General features: G+C 43.8%; 2 protein-coding genes and 1 non-coding gene across 6 annotated transcripts in view; 2 read left to right on the plus strand and 1 right to left on the minus strand.

Annotated features, from left to right (window-relative positions):
- Positions 1-24,037, plus strand: part of LOC133452321 (NLR family CARD domain-containing protein 3-like) — a 674,416-nt gene that overhangs the window by 169,438 nt on the left and 480,941 nt on the right. The window lies entirely within an intron of this gene.
- Positions 924-996, plus strand: trnak-uuu (transfer RNA lysine (anticodon UUU)). Its single transcript has one exon. It is a non-coding gene; the product is annotated as a tRNA-Lys (tRNA).
- The window catches only part of LOC133452331 (gastrula zinc finger protein XlCGF49.1-like), a 44,680-nt gene continuing 23,190 nt past the window's right edge, over positions 2,548-24,037 (minus strand). For 3 of the 4 annotated variants that reach the window (XM_061731578.1, XM_061731577.1, XM_061731580.1), the window contains exon 2: positions 2,548-4,720. In XM_061731578.1, coding sequence (XP_061587562.1) covers positions 2,716-3,951 — 1,236 coding nt within the window. In that variant the 5' untranslated portion in view covers positions 3,952-4,720 and the 3' untranslated portion in view covers positions 2,548-2,715. The remainder of the gene's footprint in view (positions 4,721-24,037) is intronic. The other variant, XM_061731579.1, reaches the window with a different exon arrangement.

A 24,037-nucleotide genomic window follows, 5' to 3' on the forward strand; every position in this document is an offset into this window, starting at 1 on the left:
TGTAAGAACAGGGAAAATAACCTGCTTCACCTGTAATTAAACGTAGGGTAATACCCACTTCGCCAGTAGGTGTCAGTGTAGGCTTGGGAATGGGAATGACGGCGCTGTAATCCTGGCGTACAAGAGTGAAAACTCCGATATGGAACGTGGTACGGTCAGGACAAGAACACAGAGCCTATACTGATCCAAAACAGTTTTTGTTATATTTTCAGGTGAGGAAAAGTGCACAAGCGCCATATATATTTATGTTTAGTTCATTTATCATTTGTCGGGCCATTTCTTATTATTATTTGTTTAATGCCGAGACAGATATCTGTTGTTAGCCTTAGCTGCTAATTTAGCCACGTCCCGTAGGCTAGCCGCAGGCTTGAGAGCATTGTGTGGGTGGGAACACATCTAAATGACGTCACACTGTAATATCAGTGACATTACTATACTGTTTATTGTTCTGGTTGCATAGGTTTGCAGAGGTTTATAAAGGATAAAAGCAGCTGATATATGGAGTCTGTTATGTTATGTTTTGCATTTAGTATTCATTTGATTTCCTGTCAGTAATAGTTTTACTGTATTATATTATTTTTGGCTGTAATCCTGGCGTACAAGAGTGAAAACTCCGATATAGAACGTGGTACGGTCAGGACAAGAACACAGAGCCTATACTGATCCAAAACTGTTTTTGTTATATTTTCAGTGTTCTGTGCAATAAAGACAGCAGCACCAGGACATCTTCTGTCATCCTTTTACATGCGTAACATGAAGGTAAAGTGTCACCTGCAAAGTTTAAAGCAGAATTGAGCAGCATTTCCTGTCATGTTTAAGAGGAACAACCACTGAAAGTTCCTCCAGGACTTTTCAAAACCTCTGAAATGCTTTATATTTGAAAAAACATGAAGAAAACGAATAAACAAAACACTCCAAATATGACCTGAGTAGCTCAGCTGGAAGAGCATCAGACTTTTAATCTGAGGGTCCAGGGTTCAAGTCCCTGTTCAGGTGGATTAACTGCTGACAGCTATTTCTGACTGTTAAGTAATGACATGATCATTTTCAATATTCATCTTAAGCTATTAAAAAAACAAATGGAGGAAAGACAGAAACAAAGTTCTCATGCGAGACCTCGGTATCTCAGATGTCGAGCATCAGACTCTTAATCCGAGGGACCTGCATGTTTCCAAACAATAATGTAACAATGTTAATGGCAGCAAAGTGGGACTTGTTCACTCTGAGCCAGGACAAAAACTAGTGAAAGTCCAGATTAAAGATAAGGAGGAGGAAGCGGGAGAACAAGCTGCAGCAGAACAATGTGAGAGATGTCCCATCAGGGAGGAAGAAGAACAGGCTTCAGGCAGAAGGAGATCCAGATAGATGGAGGTCTCATCTTCCACCTCATTCATGGTTTTGCTACTGCTCCATCATCGTCTCCTACGGCACCAGGAGATGCTGGACCCGTCCACCTCCCACCTGTCTGTCTCTAGCATTCTCCTGGTACTTCACCGCATGTTTAGCTGAAACCCAGCTGCTATCTCCACTTCAACAAAACACAAACACCTTTTATGTGATTCTGATCAGAGTATTGTTGTCCATGTAGACATACGTGTTGACTGTTTGAGTTCATTTTCATAAAGACTGCTAACTTCTCTTGACCCAGACACCTTAGCTAATTATAGACCAATTTCCAACCTTCCATTTGTATCTAAAATTCTGGAAAAGGCAGTTTCAAGCCAGTTGTGTGACTATTTGTATAGAAATGATCTGTTTGAAGTCTTTCAGTCAGGGTTTAGAATGTATCATAGCACAGAGACAGCACTGGTTCGAGTCACGAAAGACCTCCTTATGGCCTCAGATAAGGGATTAGTGTCCATATTGGTTCTACTGGACCTCAGATAAGGGATTAGTGTCCATATTGGTTCTACTGGACCTCAGATAAGGGATTAGTGTCCATATTGGTTCTACTGGACCTCAGTGCTACTTTTGACACTGTAGATCAGCATTTTACTGCACAGGTTAGAGCATGTTGTTGGGATTAAAGGGACAGCTCTACGTTGGTTTAAATCATATCTATCTGACAGGTTCCAGTTTGTTCATGTACATGAGGTTTCTTCAGAACAGTCAAGGGTCTGTTATGGTGTTCCGCAGGGTTCAGTGCTAGGGCCAATCTTGTTCAGTTTATACATGCAGCCGTTGGGAAGTATAATCCAGAATCACGGCATACACTTTCATTGTTATGCTGATGATACGCAGCTCTACTTGTCTATGAAGCCGGATGAAACAGAACCGTTAGTTAAACTTCAGGCATGTCTTAGGGACATCAAGGACTGGATGTCCAGAAATTTCTTGCTTCTAAATTCAGATAAAACAGAGGTTATCATTCTTGGTCCAGAGCATCTTAGGAAGGGACTAGATGGTGTTGCAATGGCTTCCAGTGCAACTGTGAGAAACCTTGGTGTTGTTTTCGATCAGGATTTGTCGTTTAAACCATATGTCAATCAGGTTTGTAAAATAGCGTTTTTCCATCTCCGTAATATTGCAAAGATTAAGTCACCCAAGGTCACCTTACAGAATAAAACAAAACAAAAATACAATAGAAATACAAATACAGGAAATACAATAGAAATACAATGGAAATTATAATACAGACACATATACAATGGACAACCGAGGTGCAACAGTACAGGTAACGCAACAGTATGGTGGGAAGTAGTGTGTGGTGACCGGTCAAAGTGAATGGGCAAGTTTAAACAGGTGAGTCTTGAGTTGCGTTTTGAATGTGGTGATGGAGTCTATTTGTCTTATGTGTGGGGGGAGGGAGTTCCAGAGTCTGGGTGCCGTACAACTGAAAGCTCGGGCACCCATGCTGCTAAGGTGTGAGGTGGGAGTGAAAAGAAGTCCAGCAGAGGTTGAGCGGAGGGTACGGGAGGGGGTGTATTCTTTCAGTAAGTCACAGAGGTAAGTGGGGGCTAGGTTGTGAAGAGCTTTGTGGGTGAGGAGGAGGTTTTTGTAAATGATGCGGTATTGGACTGGGAGCCAGTGGAGTTGGATAAGGACGGGGGTGATGTGGTCAGATGACTTGATGCGGGTGATGATCCGGGCGGCCGAGTTCTGAATGAGTTGTAGTTTGTTGGTGAGTTTGGTTGGGAGGCCAGTGAGGAAAGCATTACAGTAATCGATACGGGATGTGACGAATGAGTGGACCAGAATTTCGGTGCTGGATTGGGACAGTGCTGGACGGAGTCTGGAGATGTTGCGGAGGTGGAAGAATGCAGTCCGGGTGATGTTGTGGATGTGAGGTGCAAATGAGAGTGTATTGTCCAGAATGACGCCGAGACTCTTGACGTGGGGGGAAAAGGGTACCGGGAAGCCGTCGATGATGATGGGAGGGGCGGGAGAGGGTTGTGACTTGGTGAGGGTGGATTTGGAGCCGATGAGAAGAGCCTCAGTTTTATTGCCGTTGAGTTTTAGGAAGTTATTGCTCATCCAGGTATTGATGTCGTGTAGGCAGGTGGTGAGGGAAGCGGGAGGAATGGCAGCGGTGGGGTTGGACGAGATATATATCTGAGTGTCATCGGCGTAAGTGTGAAAATGGAAATACAAGTGAATTGAGTTGGTATTGCACTGGTGTAAAACTGGGAGTGCACTGGTACTGTCAGGAGGTTGTAGTGAGGACCCAGATACAGGAGAGCAGGAGGCAGGAGTTCCCAAAAACTGATTTATTAACTTAAAAACAGAACCAAAAACGCTGTTAAGCAGTATACAAAAACCAAACTGTGAACAAGAATCCAAAGCTATGACAAAACCTGATGGGAAAAACATGGAGGGCAAAACAGTACGGACCAGCAAGGAGCAGGGGGAAAGACAAGACCAGATATACACAAAGGTTAACGAGACACAGGTGCAGACGATCAGGGCAGATGGAAACAGGAAGGTCAGACAAGAATTTAAACACAAGGACATGGGCTTTCAAATAAAACAGGAAATGTCAACATGAAATGTCAAACCCTGACAAGTATGATCAACAAATGTACACTTTTTCTCCAGTGTGAATACGTTGGTGTCTCGTTAGATCACCTTGCTCGGCAAAAGCCGCTCCACACTGATCCCACCTGTAAGGCTTGAATCCAGTGTGAATGTGTTGATGTCTCGTCAAATGAGCTTGCCGGGCAAAAGCCGCTCCACACTGACCACATCTGTAAGGCTTGTCTCTAGTGTGAATGCGTTGGTGACTCGTTAGGTGACCTTGCTGGGTAAAAGCCGCTCCACACTGACCACATCTGTAAGGCTTGTCTACAGTGTGAATGCGTTGGTGAGTCGTTAGAGAACTTTGGTGGGCAAAAGCGACTCCACACTGATCACAGATGTAAGGCTTGTCTCTAGTGTGAATACGTTGATGTCTCCTTAGAGCATCTTGCCGGGCAAAAGCCGCTCCACACTGATCACAGCTGTAAGGCTTGTCTCCAGTGTGAATGCGTTGGTGAGTCGTTAGAGAACTTTTCCTGGCAAAAGCCGCTCCACACAGATCACACCTGTAAGGCTTGTCTCCTCCAGTGTGAATACGTTGGTGGTTTATTAGATCAAATTGTTGGGTAAAAGCCACCCCGCAGTGATCACAGCTGTACAGTTCATCACCAGTGTGACTTTTCTTATGGATCTTCAGGTTTGATGAAGTGGTGAAGAGTTGCTCGGAATGATCACAACTGTATCTTTGGGGTCTTCCTTTAGGATTCTGTAACAGAGAAGATGACTTACATTATCTTGGCTGCATTATCAGAAGCCTTTTCAGTTTCAAGTATGGAGCTAGAACAGTCTCATAATTCACAAATGCACACGCCGATCCACAAATGCAAAACGACAAAATTCACAAATGCACACGCCGATCCGCAAATGCACAGAACATTCACACGCGCGTAGGACAAGATACACAAATGTATTTTTGATGCACACGCAAATATAACCTGATTTACAAACGTTTTTTTGTCAATGAGCTGCGCTGGATTTGCGTGACCTGACGTGACTCGATTCACAAATGCGTTTTTTTTTAACACGGAAGGATCTGCAACCAATCAGATATCTTCCTTTGTTACGGCCAATCAAGAGCGCACCCCACGTGGGGGACGATTTACTCGTAAACCAATCAGATTACCGGGGCGGGTACCCCTGCTGTTTGAGCTGCTTGCGCCACTCGCTTAGAAAAGTGATTCAATATCTCGAGTTGGTGGAGTAAATATAAATAAACAAGACAGCAACACGGGATGGAGAGGAGATCACTGCTCTGCTTTTCTTGTGATCTCGGTAAAGAAAACAGCGTGATCGGAGATGGTTTGTCGGGCCGTTCAAGGAGAGCCGTCGGGAGACTGGAGAGCTCCAAGTCCTGCCGATTTAGCAAATGATAATGAGAAACAGCAGAGATATTTATGTATGTATCACCACCCATCCGCCCCCACTAGGTAATGAAGCCTATAATCGGGGACCAGAGAGAATGCAGTTCTGCCGAATGATGTTTAGTGGAGGCAGATATTATCTCATTACTGATATGATTTAACAGAAGATTCCTAAATTGATTAATACATAGATTGGATTTTTGTTTCCAGTTCATTAGAATTGTTTTCTTTGCAATACATAAGGCAGTGAGAACCAAGTGAGCCAGGTTAGATTCCATGTGTATGTCACCCAAGTGAGCTAGTATGCATAGCGTGGGGCACACTATAATTCTCTAATTGAGCCATGTGGATAAATCCTCACAAATCTCCGTCCAGAACCTCTGTACCGGTGTACAAAACCACAAAGCATGCATATAATTATCAGGGGTGTTCTCTGTGCACCGTGAGCAGATATTAGAGGTCGCAAACCCCATCTGGAACATCCTTTGTTCTGTATAATGTATTCTGTAAAGAACTTTGTACTGTATAAGTTGCAAGTTTGGATTCTTGGTCATAGTGAAAGTATTTAAACATATTTATGAACAAGAGATTTGGTTAGTGTTAAGAGAGAGATCAGCCACCCATTTGGAAAACGGAAGAGAGACTCAATTATCTATTTTGGACATAAACCTGTAGAGTTTCGATAGTAATTTTGGGATGTTTAGATTAAGTAACTATTATCTTAGTGGGAATTTGCAGATCCAGTTGGTTGAGTTTATATTTTTTATTTATTATGGACTTAAGTTGTTAGTATTCTAAAAATGTGTTAATGCTTATTCCATATTGAACAGTGAGTGTATTAAAAAGGTACAAACTGTCCGCTTATGATTATATGTTGTAGATACTTTATTACTTGGACTCTCCATTGAGTAAAGTTTTTCAGAATGTCTGGCTTTGTTCCAGATTTCCAAATCATTGCAAAACACTGTTCTGAATCCAGCCATTGACTATCTAGTGAGTGATTTTTGCACCATTTTAAGATATACTGTAACTTATTAACTAAGAAATAATACTGGAAGTTAGGTAAGTCTTTCATTCTTTTGACGAAAGGAGGGCCTTTTTGCACCCCTAAACGTGCCCCAAAAGTCACCAAACTTTGCACGCAAGCCAGGCCTGGTGAAAAATTTGATATTCAATAGTCTGCATTACCATGTTTTTTCTGAAGCTGGAAAAGATTAAATATTCACTGAAGGGTAGTTGCAACAAATTTTATAATAAGTGGCTTCCCTTTCTTACATTCTTCCACTCTCTCCAGTCCCTGCCTCCTGATTGACGGATCCCCCCCCTCCCTCTCTTCTCTCATTCCTCTCTTTCTTCCTCCTTTTTATTTATCTTTTTATTTACTTTTCTTTTGTTTTTGGTTTTTTTTTTTCCCCCCTTTTTACTCATCTATTTTTTTAATTCATACTGTTTAGCTTAAATACTTAAATATTACTTATATATAAGAATATAATAATTTTCGTGTATTTGTCATTGTTTTGTGTGGATTTTTTGTTCTGTTCTTAATCCCAAAAAAAAAAAAAAAAAAAGGGAGGTAGACTGTATATCTTTTTTTTGTTTATTCCTGTTCAACTGTGCCTTACCCCCTAATAAAAATATCAAAACAAAAAAATAGTCTGCATTAATGGGCGTGACAAAATGGCTCAACAGCGCCCCCTAGAAAACTTCAAGTTCAAGCCCCACAATACGGTTTGACGTACATGCACGGAAATCGGTACAGACCTGTATCATGTCGCAACTTAAAGAAAAGTCTCTTGGCACCATGGCCCAAACTGAACAGGAAGTAGGCCATTTTGAATTCATCGTGTAATTCTGGCGCAATTTATGCCATTCCTTCGGCAGTTAATAGGGCCCGAACCGTAACGTGCACCCAGGTGTGTTATACATCAATATGTGCGTCTCCATCCTGCGACAAGGCACACTACTTTTCACAGTCAAAAGCGTTACCGTGGCGACGCTAGACACCAAAAAGCGTGCCCACCCTTCATCTGATTGGTTCAGACAGAATAAACTTTGTGCCTCAAGCCCCACAATACGGTTTGACGTACATGCACGAAAATCGCTACACACCTGTATCATGTCGCAACTTAAAGAAAAGTCTCTCGGCACCATGGCCTAAACCGAACAGAAAGTCAGCCATTTTGAACATTTTGAATTAATCGCGTAATTTATGCCATTCCTTCGGCAGTTAATAGGGCCCGAACTGTAACGTGCACCCAGGTGTGTTATACCTCAAAATGTGCGTCTCCATCCTGCGACGGCGCACATTACTTTTCTCTTTCAAAAGCGTTACCGTAACGACGCTAGACGCAAAAAAGCACGCCCACCCTTCATCTGATTGGTCCATATTTGATAGTTCCCAGAAAGTCAACAAATTTTGACGCAAGCCAGGCCTGGTGATAAATTTGATATTTTATGGTTTGCATTAATGGCCGTGGCAAGATGGCTCAACAGCACCCCCTAGAAAACTTTTCTCTGCGATAATTTTTCAATGGTTTGACATAAAGACTCGTGGGTGGTGTCATCGGACATGGTTTTGAGTCCTTGACCATAATTGGTGCAAATTAGCACCGCCCCTTCTTCTGATTGGTTGATATTTCATAGTTCCTACTTTCTTACAATTTTCTAGAAAATCGTGGGTGGTGTCATTTCTGATATGCTTATGGGGGGCGGTGGCCATGAGTGCGAGGGCCCGTTCATCGCTGCTTGCAGCTTTAATTTTTTTTTTTTTTTGCATGTTTGTCACACTTAAATGTTTCAGATAAAACAAATTTAAATATTAAACAAAGATAACAAGTAAACACAAAATGCAGTTTTTAAATGAAGGTTTTTATCATTGAGGGGAAAAAAAAAATCCAAAACCTACAGAGCCCTGTGTGAAAAAGTGACCCCATCCGTTAAAACATAAATTAATTGTGGTTTTTCACATCTTTGGAAAGCCGAGTTCAATTTCTCCAGCCACACCCAAGCCTGATTACTGCCACACCTCTTCTCAATCAAGAAATCACCGAAAATAGGACCTGCCTGAGAAAGGGAAGTAGACAAAAAAATCCTCAAAAGCTAGACATCATGCTGCGATCCAAAGACATTCAGGAACAAATGAGAAACAAAGTAATTGAGATCTATCAGTCTGGAAAAGGTTACAAAGCCTTTTCTAAAGCTTTGGGACTCTAGCGAACCACAGTGAGAGCGTTTATCCACAAATGGAGAAAACATGGAACATGGAACAGTGGTGAACCTTCCCAGGAGGCCGGCCGACCAAAATGACCCCGAGAGCAGCAACGACTCATCCAAGAGTCAGTAAAGACCTCAGAACAACATACAAAGACCTGCAGGCCTCACCTGCCTCAATTAAGGTCAGTGTTCATGACTCCACGATAAGAAAGAGATGGGGCAAAAATGGCAGAGTTCCAAGACCAAAATCACTGCTGAGCAAAAAGAACATAAAGGCTCATCTCAGTTTTGACAGAAAACATCTTGATGATCCCCAAGACTTATGGGGAAAATACTCTGTGGACTGAAAAGACAAAAGTTGAACTTTTTGGAAGGTGTATGTCCCATTACATCTGGCCTAAAAGTAACACAGCATTTTAGAAAAGGAACATCATACCAACAGTAAAACATGGTGGTGGTAGTGTGATGGTCTGGGCTGTTCTGCTGCTTCAGGACCTGGAAGACTTGCTGTGGTAAATGGAACCATGAATTCTGCTGTCTACAAAACACCCTGAAGGAGAATATCCGGCCATCCGTTGGTGACCTCAAGCTGAAGCCACTTGGGTTCTGCAGCAGGACGAAAAGGAAGGCTACGCTCCAAAGTATCCTATCTGATCAAGAATGCAAAGAAGAGGTACTATGAGGATGAAGTCTCTCATCTCAGGGACAATGACAGTGGCAACTGGTTCAAGTCCATCAAAAAGTTGATGGGAGCTGCAGAACCCCAGGTTGAACACATAAAGACTGAAGAGGAATGTGAAACTCTGAGTCTCCACTTCTCCTCTGTGTGGGAAAATACAACACCTGGCCCCCTCCTGGACGATGATGGCAGCAACCTACCCAATATAACAACTAATATCACTTACAGCATTGGGCAGGTGAAGACGCTTCTTCGCAAAGTTGATGGAAAAAAGGCAGCTGGGAAGGATGGCATTCCTGCCTGGATTCTTAAAACCTTTAATGAAGAGCTTGCCCCAGTGCTGACTCATCTGTTTAATGCTTGTCTGAAAGAAGGACATTTCCCTACCCAGTGGAAAGACTCTTTAGTCTGTGCAGTTCCCAAGTGCAGTAAACCACGGCTCCCACAGGACTATCAACAGATCTCTCTTCTGAGCTGTGTTGGCAAAGTGTTCGAGGGAATCCTGAAGGACCAACTTCTGCAAGAAACTGAAAAGGCCATACTTAATTCACAGCATGGGTTTATGAAGAATAGATCTACTGTGTCAGCCTTATTGCATATTTTGCAAAGCTGGCATGATGCTGTCGATGCAAAACCGAAATTTGACGTGCATGTCACATATATTGACTTCACTCGTGCTTTTGACACAATCAACCACGATCATCTCCTTCACTCACTGAAAATACTTGGAGTATCGAAGAACATCTGGCTAACAGTGAGCAGCTACCTGGAGGATAGAAAGCAGACAGTCAAATGGGGAAACCATCTTTCTAAGCAGCAGGCAGTTTTAGCTGGTGTCCCACAAGGGGGGGTTTTATCCCCTCTCCTGTTTGTTCTCTGCATGAACTCTCTTGATCGTTTGTTACCAACTAGTGTCGAGCCAATAAAATATGCAGATGATTTGACTCTCAGTGAACACCTCATGGCTTCCTGCCAGGACAGATGCAAGCAGCGGTTGATGCAGTTACAGCCTGGGGTCAGACCTACTGTCTTGCAGCCAATGCTGTGAAGACTAAGGACATGGTTATTAGCCTCAGGGAGTCTCATAACCGTCCGGTACCCCCTCCTATCGTTTTGAACAACCAGGCTGTAGAGAGGGTGGACACATTCAAGCTCCTTGGAATACAGCTCTTCTCTGACCTGAAATGGGATGCACAAGTCCAGTTCATGTTGAAGAAGGCTCAGCCTAGGGTTCATTATCTGAGTGTGGCCAAACGAGCACAGCTGCCCCCAGATGTGTTGACCCAGGTATATACGACCTTCATTAGACCAGTGCTGGAATATGCCTCACCTGTCTGGGCCAGCCTCCCAAAGCACTTGATCCAGGAACTGGAATGTCTGCAGAGAAGGTGCTGCCGCATCATAGGGATACCGACTAACTCCTTCCCCACTCTGGAGGTGAGGAGAGAGGAGGCCACCTTAAGGGAATTCCATCGGCTACTGAAAGAAGGGACCAGCCCAATGATCCAGAGCCTGTCTGCAAATACAAGTCGCTACACACTACGCAATGGAAGGACACTCACACAACCGATGAGTCACACAAAAAGGCACCAGATGTCGTTCCTCCCGAGAGCGTACAAGCTTTATCAGAAGTAAAATGAACTTGTCTTACAGTTGATATCTATTTTTTTCTCAATAAGAGTGGTCCTCTTGTGTCAAAGTGTAAGAAACATCATTATTCATATTGTTATGCAATGATGCATCTCAAATAAACTTGAACTTGATGATCCAAAACACACCAGCAACCTCTGAATGGCTTAAGAAAAACTAAATAAAGACTTTGGAGTGGCCTAGTCAAAGTCCCGACCTGAATCCAATTGAGACATGATTGTGGCATGACCTTAAAAAGGCGGTTCATGCTGGAAAAGCCTCCAGTGTAGCTGAATTACAACAATTCTGCAAAGATGAGTGGGCCAAAATTCCTCCACAGCTTTGTAAAAGACTCATTGCCAGTTATCGCAAACGCTTGATTGCAGCTGTTGCTGCTAAGGGTGGAACAACCAGTTATTAGGTTTGGGGGGAATCACTTTTTCACACAAGGCCATGTAGGTTTGGATTTTTCTTTCCCCTTAATAAAAACCTTCATTTAAAAACTGCATTTGTGTTTACTTGTGTTATCTTTGTGTAATATTTAAAGGGGACCTATTATGGCATCTAATACCTATTTTAAACAGGCCTTGAATGTCTTAAAAACAAGCTTTTGATTTTTTTTGCTAAATAAATTAGAAATTCAGCCTCTGAGCCATGTCTTTATCTTCCCATTCTCTAACCTCATTATCTATGCAGGATTCTGAGTGGCGGGGCTATGATAATGAGGCATGTGCTGATTGGCTGCCTGAATGACGCGATACACCGCTACGGAAAAATGGCGGAAGCTCCGGCCGGTGGAGTTAGTTGTGGGCGTGGTTTCACGCATCGGAGGCCGACCTATGTAAATCACTCCCGTCGTTCCGTAACGATGGGAGCAGAATCTTATTGGCTCGTAGATCCACATCACACTGGACGGCTCATCCGAGCGGCTGTACAGACATTGCAGAATTCGGTTGCTTTTCTCCTTCGCTGAGTTGGCAGGCTGAGATGAGACCACTTTATATATGTTAAAGACAGAAAAAAGCTGTTTTTCATAATAAGTCCCCTTTAAATTTGTTTGATTATCTGAAACATTTAAGTGTGACAAACATGCAAAAAAAATGTTTTTTGCAAATAAGAAATCAGGAAGGAGGCAAACACTTTTTCACACAACCAGGGATTAAAGCAAAAAAAAAGATTTGACTGAAAAAATGTTTTCAGACCAGTTCATATTCCCCCTCCATCTATGCGCTGCACCACACTTTAACCTTTTATACTTGCAGTTGGTGCCTGCGTTCGGATCCGGTCGCGTCCGTTCGGCAACGTTCCTCGCGTAGTACGCGAATAGAGCCCGTCATACCAGTGGTGACCAATAGGGGGCAGTAAGCAGAGCAACAATTGGAAAAGTGATATATATTCAGTAGCAGCGGTAGCAGATTAGAACAACGAACAAGTTTACAGGACAATATTGGATGATGTAGGAGATTATAACATTGTGTGAATGTGTTTGAATGTGTATGAATGTTTGGTGGTGGTCGGAGGGGCCGTTTGGCGCGATATGGCAGCCACGCTTCTGTCAGTCTGCAGGGCAGCTGTGGCTACAAACGTAGCAGCTGTGGCTACAAACGTAGCAGCTGTGGCTACAAACGTAGCAGCTGTGGCTACAAACGTAGCAGCTGTGGCTACAAACGTAGCAGCTGTGGCTACAAACGTAGCAGCTGTGGCTACAAACGTAGCTACCACCACCGGGGAGAATGTGTATGAATGAATAATGATCTCTGTAAAGCTCTGGGTGCCTTGAAGGAGCTATATAAAACCAAGCCATTATTATTATTACTTATTTATTATTACTTATCCGGCATTCTCCTTACCCATCTCAACAAGAACGATCAAAACAATAAAAACAGTTTATTTTAAGTTCATATGGAGAAATAGATGTCAATATATCAGAAAGATTGACATGGTAAAAAACTATGATGATGTTGAATGTGATCGATTTCAATGTTATGAATGGTGTCTTGAAACTGAAATGGTTAAAATCTTTCCTTACAAATAGACATTCCATCTGGTTTATTTTTCCTAATATGATTTTCCAAAAGATGGGTGGAATAGACTTTCTTCTACACTGTGACTTTGATTGTAGCTAATCACCTTTTAAACTCTCTGCTTTCCATCAGCAAGTCCTTCTTTATTGGAAATTGATTTATAGTCATAATTTTACACCACACAACACACCTGTATGGAACAACAGGTACATTTTACTCAGTAGAAAATCTGTTTATATAGAGGATTGGAAATCCAAAGGAGTCTGGGCTGTTGCACACTTTCTGGATAATACTGGTAATGTGTTACAGTTTGAGGATTTTTGAAAAAAAATCAAAATTCAATGTACTGTTAAGCATTATAATAGAGTGATAAAAGCCATACCAATTTCTCTGAGGTCGATGGTTAGAGAAGACATTCGTCACTAAGGTCTCCTGAACTGAGACAGCTCTGCATTAAAGGTTTAGATTTATGTGACTTTAAATGTACTAACAAAGTCATTGGAAAAATGTTGCTATATTATATATTATATTAATAATATTACTTTGTTGAAAACAAGAATTTGGACTTTGTCCTTAATAATTTGGTGTTATTGGGAAAGTTCTTCATTCACAAATGTAGATTTTTTTTAAGACCCATTGGAGAAATGAGCTAAAGCTCTTGATTAAGTCCTTGAGTCTTGTTACAGAAAAGAAAGCCCTTAAACTGTTTTCTTTACTTGAAATATATGATTTAATATGAGATGGCCCTTGTGAGTAATTTTTAATTAAATTTTTTTTTAATTAAATTTTTATTTTATTTTATGTTGTACAATAATTAGATTCTCAGTGTATATTTTATAATACTGATGTTGCTCAACCCAAGGCAAAAGTTTGTAATTCTGATATGACTTTATGTGCTTTGTTTGTTTGTTTGTATCTATCTTTCAATAAAAAAACAAACATATTCTGGTGTAAAACTAAAGTGAAGTTAAAGTGAGTTAACAAGGGGCAGTTTAACCTGCATGGGGAACTTTCTCCAGGGGAGAGCAGCATAATCGTGCCAGCTGGGATCAGACCGGGAACAGGCCGGGATCAGACCGGGAACAGCCGGGATCAGACCGGGATCAGACCGGGATCAGACCGGGACCAGACCGGGATCAGACCGGGAACAGCTGGATCAGACCTGGATCAGACCGGGAACAGCCGGGAACAGACCGGGAACAGACCGGGAACAGACCGGGACCAGACCGGGAACAGCCGGGATCAGACCGGGAACAGCCGGGACCAGACCGGGAACAGCCGGGACCAGACCGGGAACAGCCGGGACCAGACCGGGAACAGCCGGGACCAGACGGGACCAGACGGGACCAGACCGGGAACAGCCGGGACCAGACGGGACCAGACGGGACCAGACCGGGAACAGCCGGGACCAGACCGGGAACAGACCGGGAACAGCCGGGAACAGACCGGGAACAGCCGGGATCAGACCGGGAACAGCCGGGAACAGCCGGGAACAGCCGGGATCAGACGGGACCAGACCGGGAACAGCCGGGACCAGACCGGGAACAGATGGGATCAGACCGGGAACAGATGGGATCAGCCGGGACCAGACCGGGAACAGCCGGGACCAGACCGGGAACAGATGGGATCAGACCGGGAACAGCCGGGATCAGACCGGGAACAGCCGGGATCAGACCGGGAACAGACCGGGAACAGCCGGGAACAGCCGGGAACAGACCGGGAACAGACCGGGACCAGACCGGGAACAGCCGGGATCAGACCGGGAACAGCCGGGACCAGACCGGGAACAGCCGGGACCAGACCGGGAACAGCCGGGACCAGACCGGGAACAGCCGGGACCAGACGGGACCAGACGGGACCAGACCGGGAACAGCCGGGACCAGACGGGACCAGACGGGACCAGACCGGGAACAGCCGGGACCAGACCGGGAACAGACCGGGAACAGCCGGGAACAGACCGGGAACAGCCGGGATCAGACCGGGAACAGCCGGGAACAGCCGGGAACAGCCGGGATCAGACCGGGACCAGACGGGACCAGACGGGACCAGACGGGACCAGACCGGGAACAGCCGGGACCAGACCGGGAACAGATGGGATCAGACCGGGAACAGATGGGATCAGCCGGGACCAGACCGGGAACAGCCGGGACCAGACCGGGAACAGACCGGGAACAGACCGGGAACAGCTGGATCAGACCGGGAACAGCCGGGATCAGACCGGGAACAGCGCCACTAGTGGCCAGAGCGAGAACTGCAGGTCACGTACGCGTTCAGTGTCTTTTTGAGAACGTGCCTGTCGACGCGCCAAATGAACGCAGGATACGCGTGACGTCATCGATGCGTACGCGTTCTGAACAGCAAGCATAAATGAGCCTTAAGAACGGCCCCTTTTCTGCCGTGCGGTCGCTTCCCACAGGTTTCAAGTTAAAAAGTTAAATGCTGTATTAGCCCTTCTGCTTTGTTTTTTATGATCATTTGATTCGATCTGATATTAATGTGGGTTAGTGTTATTAAAAATGTTTTGAGCTGTTGCCTGAATTATAGGACTGTAAAATAACTAGTGAAATAATAACTTCACAATAATTATTGTGAAATAACTAAAAAATAAATAACTGAAATTAGTCTTTCAATATCCTTTTAAAGTGCAAAAAAGAAGGAAATTGCAACAGCTCATGCAGTAAACAAATAATTTCAGCTCGTTTAATTTATTCTGTCACCAGACACAGCTGGACATGAAGCACCTGGCATTTTCCATGAGTGTCATGACAAACCGTGTGTCCAATAACAGAAGAAACCAAACAAGCTATAGTAAATATAGATAATATGTTAACGCTACCGCTGCTCTTCGATGCCGTGTTCATCGTTTGATAGTTTCAGACCACGCACGTGTGTGAATTAAATGACGTGACTACTGGTCCCCCAGTCTCTGACAAGTCCGTCTTCCCTGAAGAGCAGGGACGAACCCGCCCTCCTCCGTTTCTGATTGGCTGATACCAAGGCTCTGGCTAGCTTTATTGGTTTACAACAGCGTCGGTTTAATGCCCAACATGATTTCATTGGATAGTCTTAAAAGGAACCCTGGTTATTAAGACTTGTAGTCCCTAATTAGCCACAATTGTTCTCTTATACTAAAATATGTTGTTAGAAACGCATAAAATAATCTAATTGCTTTAAAAATCTACAATGTTTATCACACATTTTGACCTGCGGGAGGCGCCATGTTTTACCTGCGCAATGCATTCTGGGGGTGATGACGTACGACGGTGGCTCTGGGAAGATAAGCCGCGTTAGTTTAACTGGGACAGGTATCTAAAACATAGATGAGCAGCATCTCCCGGCCGTGGAGGCTGACGAGGGAGCCCAGAAAACATCTCGGTTCAGGCAAACTGGATCAAAGTTCTGTGATGCACGGGAGATCTGCAAAAATGATCAATGTCGTGCGCATCTTACCAGTGCATTAGGCTCCTGCATAGACGGCGTAGCCGTGGCTCTACAACCCGCAGCGCTCCGCCATCCTCTCTCGCCGCCGCCGGGATGGAGACGCCACTGGGCAGGAGGCACGTTTGGGTGGGCATAGCCCACCCCTGCCCCCCCTAAAACCGGCCTCGGGGCTGGGTCCACCGTTTGATGACAGACCAGAGGCTGAGGGGACTGGCCCGGGACTTTGACGAAACGGGAGGCGCAGACTTCGCTTCAAATAGGCAAGAACATCTTTATTTAATTTAATGACGCCAGATCTGGCTGGGGTTTTTATTGTAGCATCGGCTATCTGCTGGTTGAAACGTGTGGTCGGTTAGTCTATCTGAGTTTTATGGTGTTTTTATAGTTCATGCTTTATGGTGCGGTACTTTTTTTTTTTTTTCTTTTTTTACTTTTTTGTAGGTGCGCCGTCACCTTAATGTTCAGCTGTGTTTTGATCTGTGTTTCTGGTGCGCCGTCACTTGTTTAGCTGTGTTTTCATCTGTTTCTGGGTGTCAAAACAGTGGACGGGGGTTAGCAGGTGCCACCGTCTGACGTCACTACCCAGAATGTAAACAACAATGGCGACCTACATGTTAAATTATATTTTCAAATTTTATAAAAACGAAGACATCAACAAGGTTTTTTAATATCACATTGTTATAATTGATACCAACATTTATCTTTTAAGACCTACATGTCTTAATAGCCAGGGTTCCTTTTAACTGTACCACACAAAACACACGCGCAAATGTTTTTTGTTCTTTTTTTCCCCTCATTTTCCAATTGACGGAATTCCGTCTAGAGACGGAGAACTTTAATCCATGAAATCGTTTCTAAGAATCTCTAGAGCACAGGTGTCAAACTGAATCCCAGAAGGGCCGGTGTCCTGCATGTTTTAGATGTTTCACTGCTTTAACACACCTGATTCTAATTAATCGTCGTCACCAGCTTGTCATCAAAGTCTGGATAGTTCTGTTGATGACACAGTCACTTGTATCATGGTGCAATGAAGCAGGGAAACATCTAAAACCTGCAGGGACACCGGCCCTCGAGGACTGGAGTCCGACACCCCTGCTCTAGAGGGTGAAATATTGCACATAGCCTTAAATAAAACAGTCAATTCATGATGTTTTCTCATCTCCTAATTTTTATACCTAATAATACAATGTCAGTGTCATGTCAATTTATGGATTTCTCGCTGTGATCGGCAAAATCGGGATCGGCAGATACTGGTTTTCAAGATCGGCCCTCAAAATTCTGATCGGTGCATCTCTGATTTAAAGTGGTTCATAGAGCCCATATGTCAAAGTCCAAAATAGCCAGCATGTACCCGGACATCACCCCCACCTGTGATAAATACAACTCTTTTTCACATGTACTGGCTGTTCCCTCCGCGATTACAAGTTTTTTGGAATGAAGTTTTCTACACCCTATGACTGCTTTGTTCGGTCCTTGTAGCGATGACGATCTACTGAGCGTCATATGATCTTTCTCCTGCTGGCCAGGCCGGCCATTCTGCTTAGATGGAAGGGGACGGCCTCGCCCACACACACTCAGTGGCTCCGAGACATTATGCACTTTTTACTCTAGAGAAAATAAGATTTTCAATTAGAGGCTCAGAGGGTACATTTTTATAAGACCTGGCAACCCTTTTAAACTTACCGTAGATGACCAAATAGTCGCCCGCGCGCAAATACGCGCCTGTGCTCTAATAGCCGCCGGGGTCCGAGCCCATTTGGCATAATAAACGCCGGTTCAATTAAACGCCCGGGCGACTACCGGTAATAACCTGGTAATAACACTGTATTTGCATTGTATTGTGTACAGTATCGTTCATACTGCTCTGATCAGCTCCGTGTGTCGCCGTTACACAGAAAAACTGTCTTTGTATATCAGAGCATGAAAAAAAAAAAACCGCTCCACCCATAACCGCTCAGCTCAAGACGACAGATGCTGTTCTGCCATTCCTGATCAGCAGTGACATGGAAAGGGCTTTCCCCAACGTCAGCATTTTGTACAGGATTTACCAGACTTTACCAGTCACCAGCGCAAATGCCGAGCAGAGTTTCAGCAGGCTGAAGTTAATTAAAAACTATCTCAGGGCATGCATGGATGAGGCTAGACTGTCGAACCTCACCTTGCTCTCCATCGAGAGGGACATCCCCATAGATAAGACCAAGGTGATTGAAAGATTTGCGGCGATGAAGAACCGGCTGATGGCGTTATGATGAGGCCACACACGGCTACTGTAAATAGTTTGTATTTGAAAAAGTTTTAAAATTAAAGTTTTTGCATTTTGGATCGTTCAATGTGTACTTTTTTATTTTTATCTCTATACTTGTATCTTAAAGTTTAGACTTATAATTAGGTTTGACATAATGACTGAATCCATGGGGCTGAAACATAATTTGAATGGTTCTGACCGTGTGCACCTGCTGCTGTGGTTGTGCGTCAGAGGGATTTTTTCAGCATTTTTTTTTGTTTTTTAGCGATTATGTTTTAACGGGGATGTTTAGGCCACAAGGGCCCATCAAGAATGTTTCGCCCCCCCTAGGCTGGGACCCCTGCTCCGCCCCTGGATCAAAACAATAAATACAGTTAATTTTAAGTTTATATGGAGAAATAGATGTCAATATATCAGAAAGATTGACATGGTAAAAAACTATGATGATGTTGAATGTGATCGATTTCAATATTATGAATGGTGTCTTGAAACTGAAATGGTTGAAATCTTTCCTTACAAATAGACATTCCATCTGGTTTATTGTTCCTAATATGATTTTCCAAAAAATGGGTGGAATAGACTTTCTTCTACACTGTGACTTTGATTGTAACTAATCACCTTTTAAACTCTCTGCTTTCCATCAGCAAGTCCTTCTCTATTGGAAATTGATTTATAGTCATAATTTTACACCACACAACACACCTGTATGGAACAACAGGTACATTTTACTCAGTAGAAAATCTGTTTAAATAGAGGATTGGAAATCGAAAGGAGTCTGGGCTATTGCACACTTTCTGGATAATACTGGTAATGTGTTACAGTTTGAGGATTTTTGAAAAAAATACAAAATTCAATGTACTGTTAAGCATTATAATAGAGTGATAAAAGCCATACCAATTTCTCTGAGGTCGATGGTTAGAGAAGACATTCGTCACTAAGGTCTCCTGAACTGAGACAGCTCTGCATTAAAGGTTTAGATTTCTGTGACTTTAAATGTACCAACAAAGTCATTAGAAAAATGTTGCTATATTATATTAATAATATTACTTTGTTGAAGACAAGAATTTGGACTTTGCCCTTAATAATTTGGTGTTATTGGGAAAGGAAGTTCTTCATTCACAAATGTAGATTTTTTTAAGACCAAACCGTGTTTGACCCAGTGGAGAAATGAGCTAAAGCTCTTAAGTAAGTCCTTGAGTCTTGTTAAAGAAAAGAAAGCCCTTAAACTGTTTTCTTTATCAGACCGGGAACAGATGGGATCAGACCGGGAACAGCCGGGATCAGACCGGGAACAGCCGGGATCAGACCGGGAACAGCCCGGGATCAGACCGGGAACAGCGCCACTAGTGGCCAGAGCGAGAACTGCAGGTCACGTACGCGTTCAGTGTCTTTTTGAGAACGTGCCTGTCGACGTGCCAAATGAACGTAGGATACGCGTGACGTCATCGATGCGTACGCGTTCTGAACGGCAAGCATAAATGAGCCTTAAGAACGGCCCCTTTTCTGCCGTGCGGTCGCTTCCCACAGGTTTCAAGTTAAAAAGTTAAATGCTGTATTAGCCCTTCTGTTTTTTTTAACATAATTTAATTCAATCTGATATTAATGTGGGTTAGTGTTATCAAAAATGTTTTTTGAGCTGTTGCCTGAATTATATGACTGTAAAATCACTAGTGAAATAATAATTTCACAATAATTATTGTGAAATAACTAAAAAATAAATAACTGAAATGGGTCTTTCAATATCCATTTAAAGTACAAAAAAGAAGGAAATTGCAACAGCTCATGCAGTAAACAAAACATTTTAGCTTGTCTAATTTATTCTGTCACCAGACACACAGCTGGACATGAAGCACTTGGCATTTTCCAGGTGTCATGACAAACCGTGTGTCCAATAACAGAAGAAACCAAACAAGCTATAGTAAATATAGATAATATGTTAACGCTACGGATGCTATTCGACGCCGTGTTCATTGTTTGATAGTTTCACACCACGCACGTGTGTGTGAATTAAATGACGTGACTACTGGTCCCCCAGTCTCTGACAAGTCAGTCTTCCCTGAAGAGCAGGGACGAACCCGCCCTCCTCCGTTTCTGATTGGCTGATACCAAGGCTCTGGCTAGCTTTATTGGTTTACAACAGCGTCAGTTTAATGCCCAACATGATTTCATTGGATAGTCTAAACTGTACCACAAAAAACACACGCGCAAATGTTTTGTTCTTTTTTCCCCCTCATTTTCCAATTGACGGAGATCCGTCTAGAGACGGAGAACTTTAATCCATTAAATCGTTTCTAAGAGTCTCTAGAGCAGTGCTTCTCAATCCTGGTCCTCGTGGCCCCTGTCCTGCATGTTTTAGATGTTTCCCTGCACCAACACCTGATTCTAATTAAAGGTCCTAATTAGCTCGTCACCAAGGTCTGCACAGCTCTGTTGATGACACAGGTACTTTTATCACGGTGTGCTGAAGCAGGGTAGCATCTAAAACATGCAGGACAGTTGGCCTTGAGGACCAGGATTGAGAAACAATTTTTATACCTAATAATACAATGTCAGTGTCATGTCAATTTATGGATTTCTCGCTGTGATCGGTGATCGGCAAAATCGGGATCGGCAGATACTGGTTTTCAAGATCGGCCCTCAAAATCCTGATCGGTGCATCTCTGATTTAAAGTGGTTCATAGAGCCCATATGTCAAAGTCCAAAATAGCCAGCATGTACCCGGACATCACCCCCACCTGTGATAAATACAACTCTTTTTCACATGTACTGGCTGTTCCCTCCGCGATTACGTTTTTTGGAATTAAGTTTTCCACACCCTATGACTGCTTTGTTCGGTCCTTGTAGCGATGATGATCTACTGAGCGTCATATGATCTTTCTCCTGCTGGCCAGGCCGGCCATTCTGCTTAGATGGAAGGGGACGGCCTCGCCGAGACATTATGCACTTTCTTACTCTAGAGCAGGGGTGGCCAACCCTGGTCCTCGAGGCACCCCTATCCTGCATGTTTTAGATGTTTCCCTGCTTCAGCACACTGTGATACAAGTGGCTGTGTCATCAACAGAAGTGTCAAGACCTTGATGACAAGCTAATTAGGACCATTAATTAGAATCAGGTGTGATGATGAAGGGAAACATCTAAAACATGCAGGATAGGGGTGCCTCGAGGACCAGGGTTGGGAAACACTGCTCTAGAGCAGGGGTGGCCAGGGGTGGCCTGGTCTAATTAATGGTCCTAATTAGCTTGTCATCAAGGTCTGCACAATTCTGTTGATGCTACACCAGCCCCAGGTCTTTGCTGGGCCAGGTCTAGAACCGCTTTACGTCGGGGGCTGGGGGCGGGGCTGGGGACGGTGTTACTGAACAACCAAAGCAGAATAAACACGGAAGAGCGCCGTTTTTAAACAACGGAGCGTTGAAGACGGCGGTTAAGTTAGCACTCTTTTATTATTACATCCATTTATTTAATAATGGATGTAAAACCGAAGCAGCAGTGGTCTACAGTACAATCCATCAACAGTAACGTTGACGGCTCCGTGCCCGCCGATGGAGCGGCAGCCTCGTCCGAGCCCGCGGGGGAGTGTTCCAGCCCTGGGACGCTTGGACGCAAGGCTACCGCTCGATCGGCGGGTTCCCGGCCCCCAAGGGAACGCCTCCCAGCCCGCGGTTCTGGCTCCGCATTACCAGATTACGTAACCTACGCGGTATGCTCTGCGTCGATGTACGCAGCGACGCGCGTCGTACGCGGTAATTTCTTAACAGGCGTAGCTACAACTGATAGATTTCATCTATTAAACCAATATTTATCTTCCTAAATGATTTATTTCATCCAGCAGAATTCTCAACAGAGCTTCAGTCTTCTCCCCCGGGAAGACGGCGCAGATTGAGCCGGCTGAGGAGCTGCTGTGCCCCGGGGCTGCCGGCTCTCGAGTCAAATTTCTTAACAGGCGTTATTTAGCTCTAGCACCAGCACTAGCACCAGCCTTGGAACCAGCTTGATGTAAAAGGGGTAAGTGAGGAGAAAACTGGAGCTGAAAACTAAGAGACAATATATCAGGGGTAGGCAATTCCGGTCCTCGAGGGCCGGTGTCCTGCATGTTTTAGATGTTTCCCTGCTTTAACACACCTGATTCTAATTAATCATCGTCATCAGCTTGTCATCCAGGGCTGCACAATTCTGTTAATGACACAGGTACTTTTATCACGGTGTGCTGAAGCAGGGTAACATCTAAGACAGTGATTCTTAACCATAGGGCCGCCATCTAGTGGGCCGCCAAAAAAGATTCTGTTTTGTACGTTTGGGCCGCGGGGGCCGCCGGACTGCATAGCAACTCCGGATCAAATGAGGAGAAGACACTCAGCTAGCTGTACGTGTAATAGTAAGAGAAATGGTGTGTATTTACAGAGAAAATCCTTCATTTTGCACAGAGTAGGTTTAGATCCGCCAGGATTAGGGATCGATTAATTGGGTCTGCGCCCAGAGCGAGCGAGCGCGGCGTGTTAATTTATCCCGACGCGTCCCCGCGGCCGGGGAGGTCGGCTGAGGCTGCCGCTCGGGCGGTGGGCTCCATCGTTACTGCTGAAAGATGGTAGATGTAGATGCGTGGGCTGTCGTGTCTGCTGGACTGGACTGTTCAGGCTTTCGAAAAAGCATCGGAAAGTCAAGTGACTCTGCTGCAGCGCGACCAGAGAGCTGCGGTGCGGGCTGTGCCCGTCTCAGCTGATCAGGCTCGGATGAAACCTGACGCGCTGAGTCCTGACAACTTATTAATGCAAAAAAAGTACAAGTAAAATCAAACTAAGTTTTGTCCTCGCTTTATTTTTAAATATGCACACTTGTATGCCTGTGTGTGTGTTGTAAGGCGGCGCTCCGTGTAGACGAAAGACGGCGCTTTCCACTCTTCCAGTCTTCCCACTGGGACAAAACCAGTGTCTCATACGTTCAGAGACCGTGGCGTTCAAAGTGCAAAAGTGAAACGCCACTGAAACAAAACAAAGTTTTTCATCAAAGATATCCACTCCAGTGAAAAAAATAAAAGGAAATAAGTTTGAAAAAAAAAAAAATCTATTTTATTTTTAAGAGAAAAAAATATGTTTAATTCAAGTTATACATGTTAAGTGGCAAATATGTAGGCTACTTTTTTTTAAATAACAGTCAGATGTTGATACAACTATGAGGCTACTTGAATATACATATATATATATATATATATATATATATATATATATATACATACATTCATTCATACATACATACATACATACATACATACATACATACATACATACATACATACATACATACATACATACATACATACATACATACATACATACATACATACATACATACATACATACATACTATGATGTTCTGGACCTTCGCTTGAGTACATTTTCTCTAAATGGACCTCTTCATGTTTTAGTTGAATACC

The sequence above is a fragment of the Cololabis saira genome, chromosome 10 (assembly GCF_033807715.1).
Source record: "Cololabis saira isolate AMF1-May2022 chromosome 10, fColSai1.1, whole genome shotgun sequence".
NCBI lineage: Eukaryota > Metazoa > Chordata > Actinopteri > Beloniformes > Belonidae > Cololabis > Cololabis saira.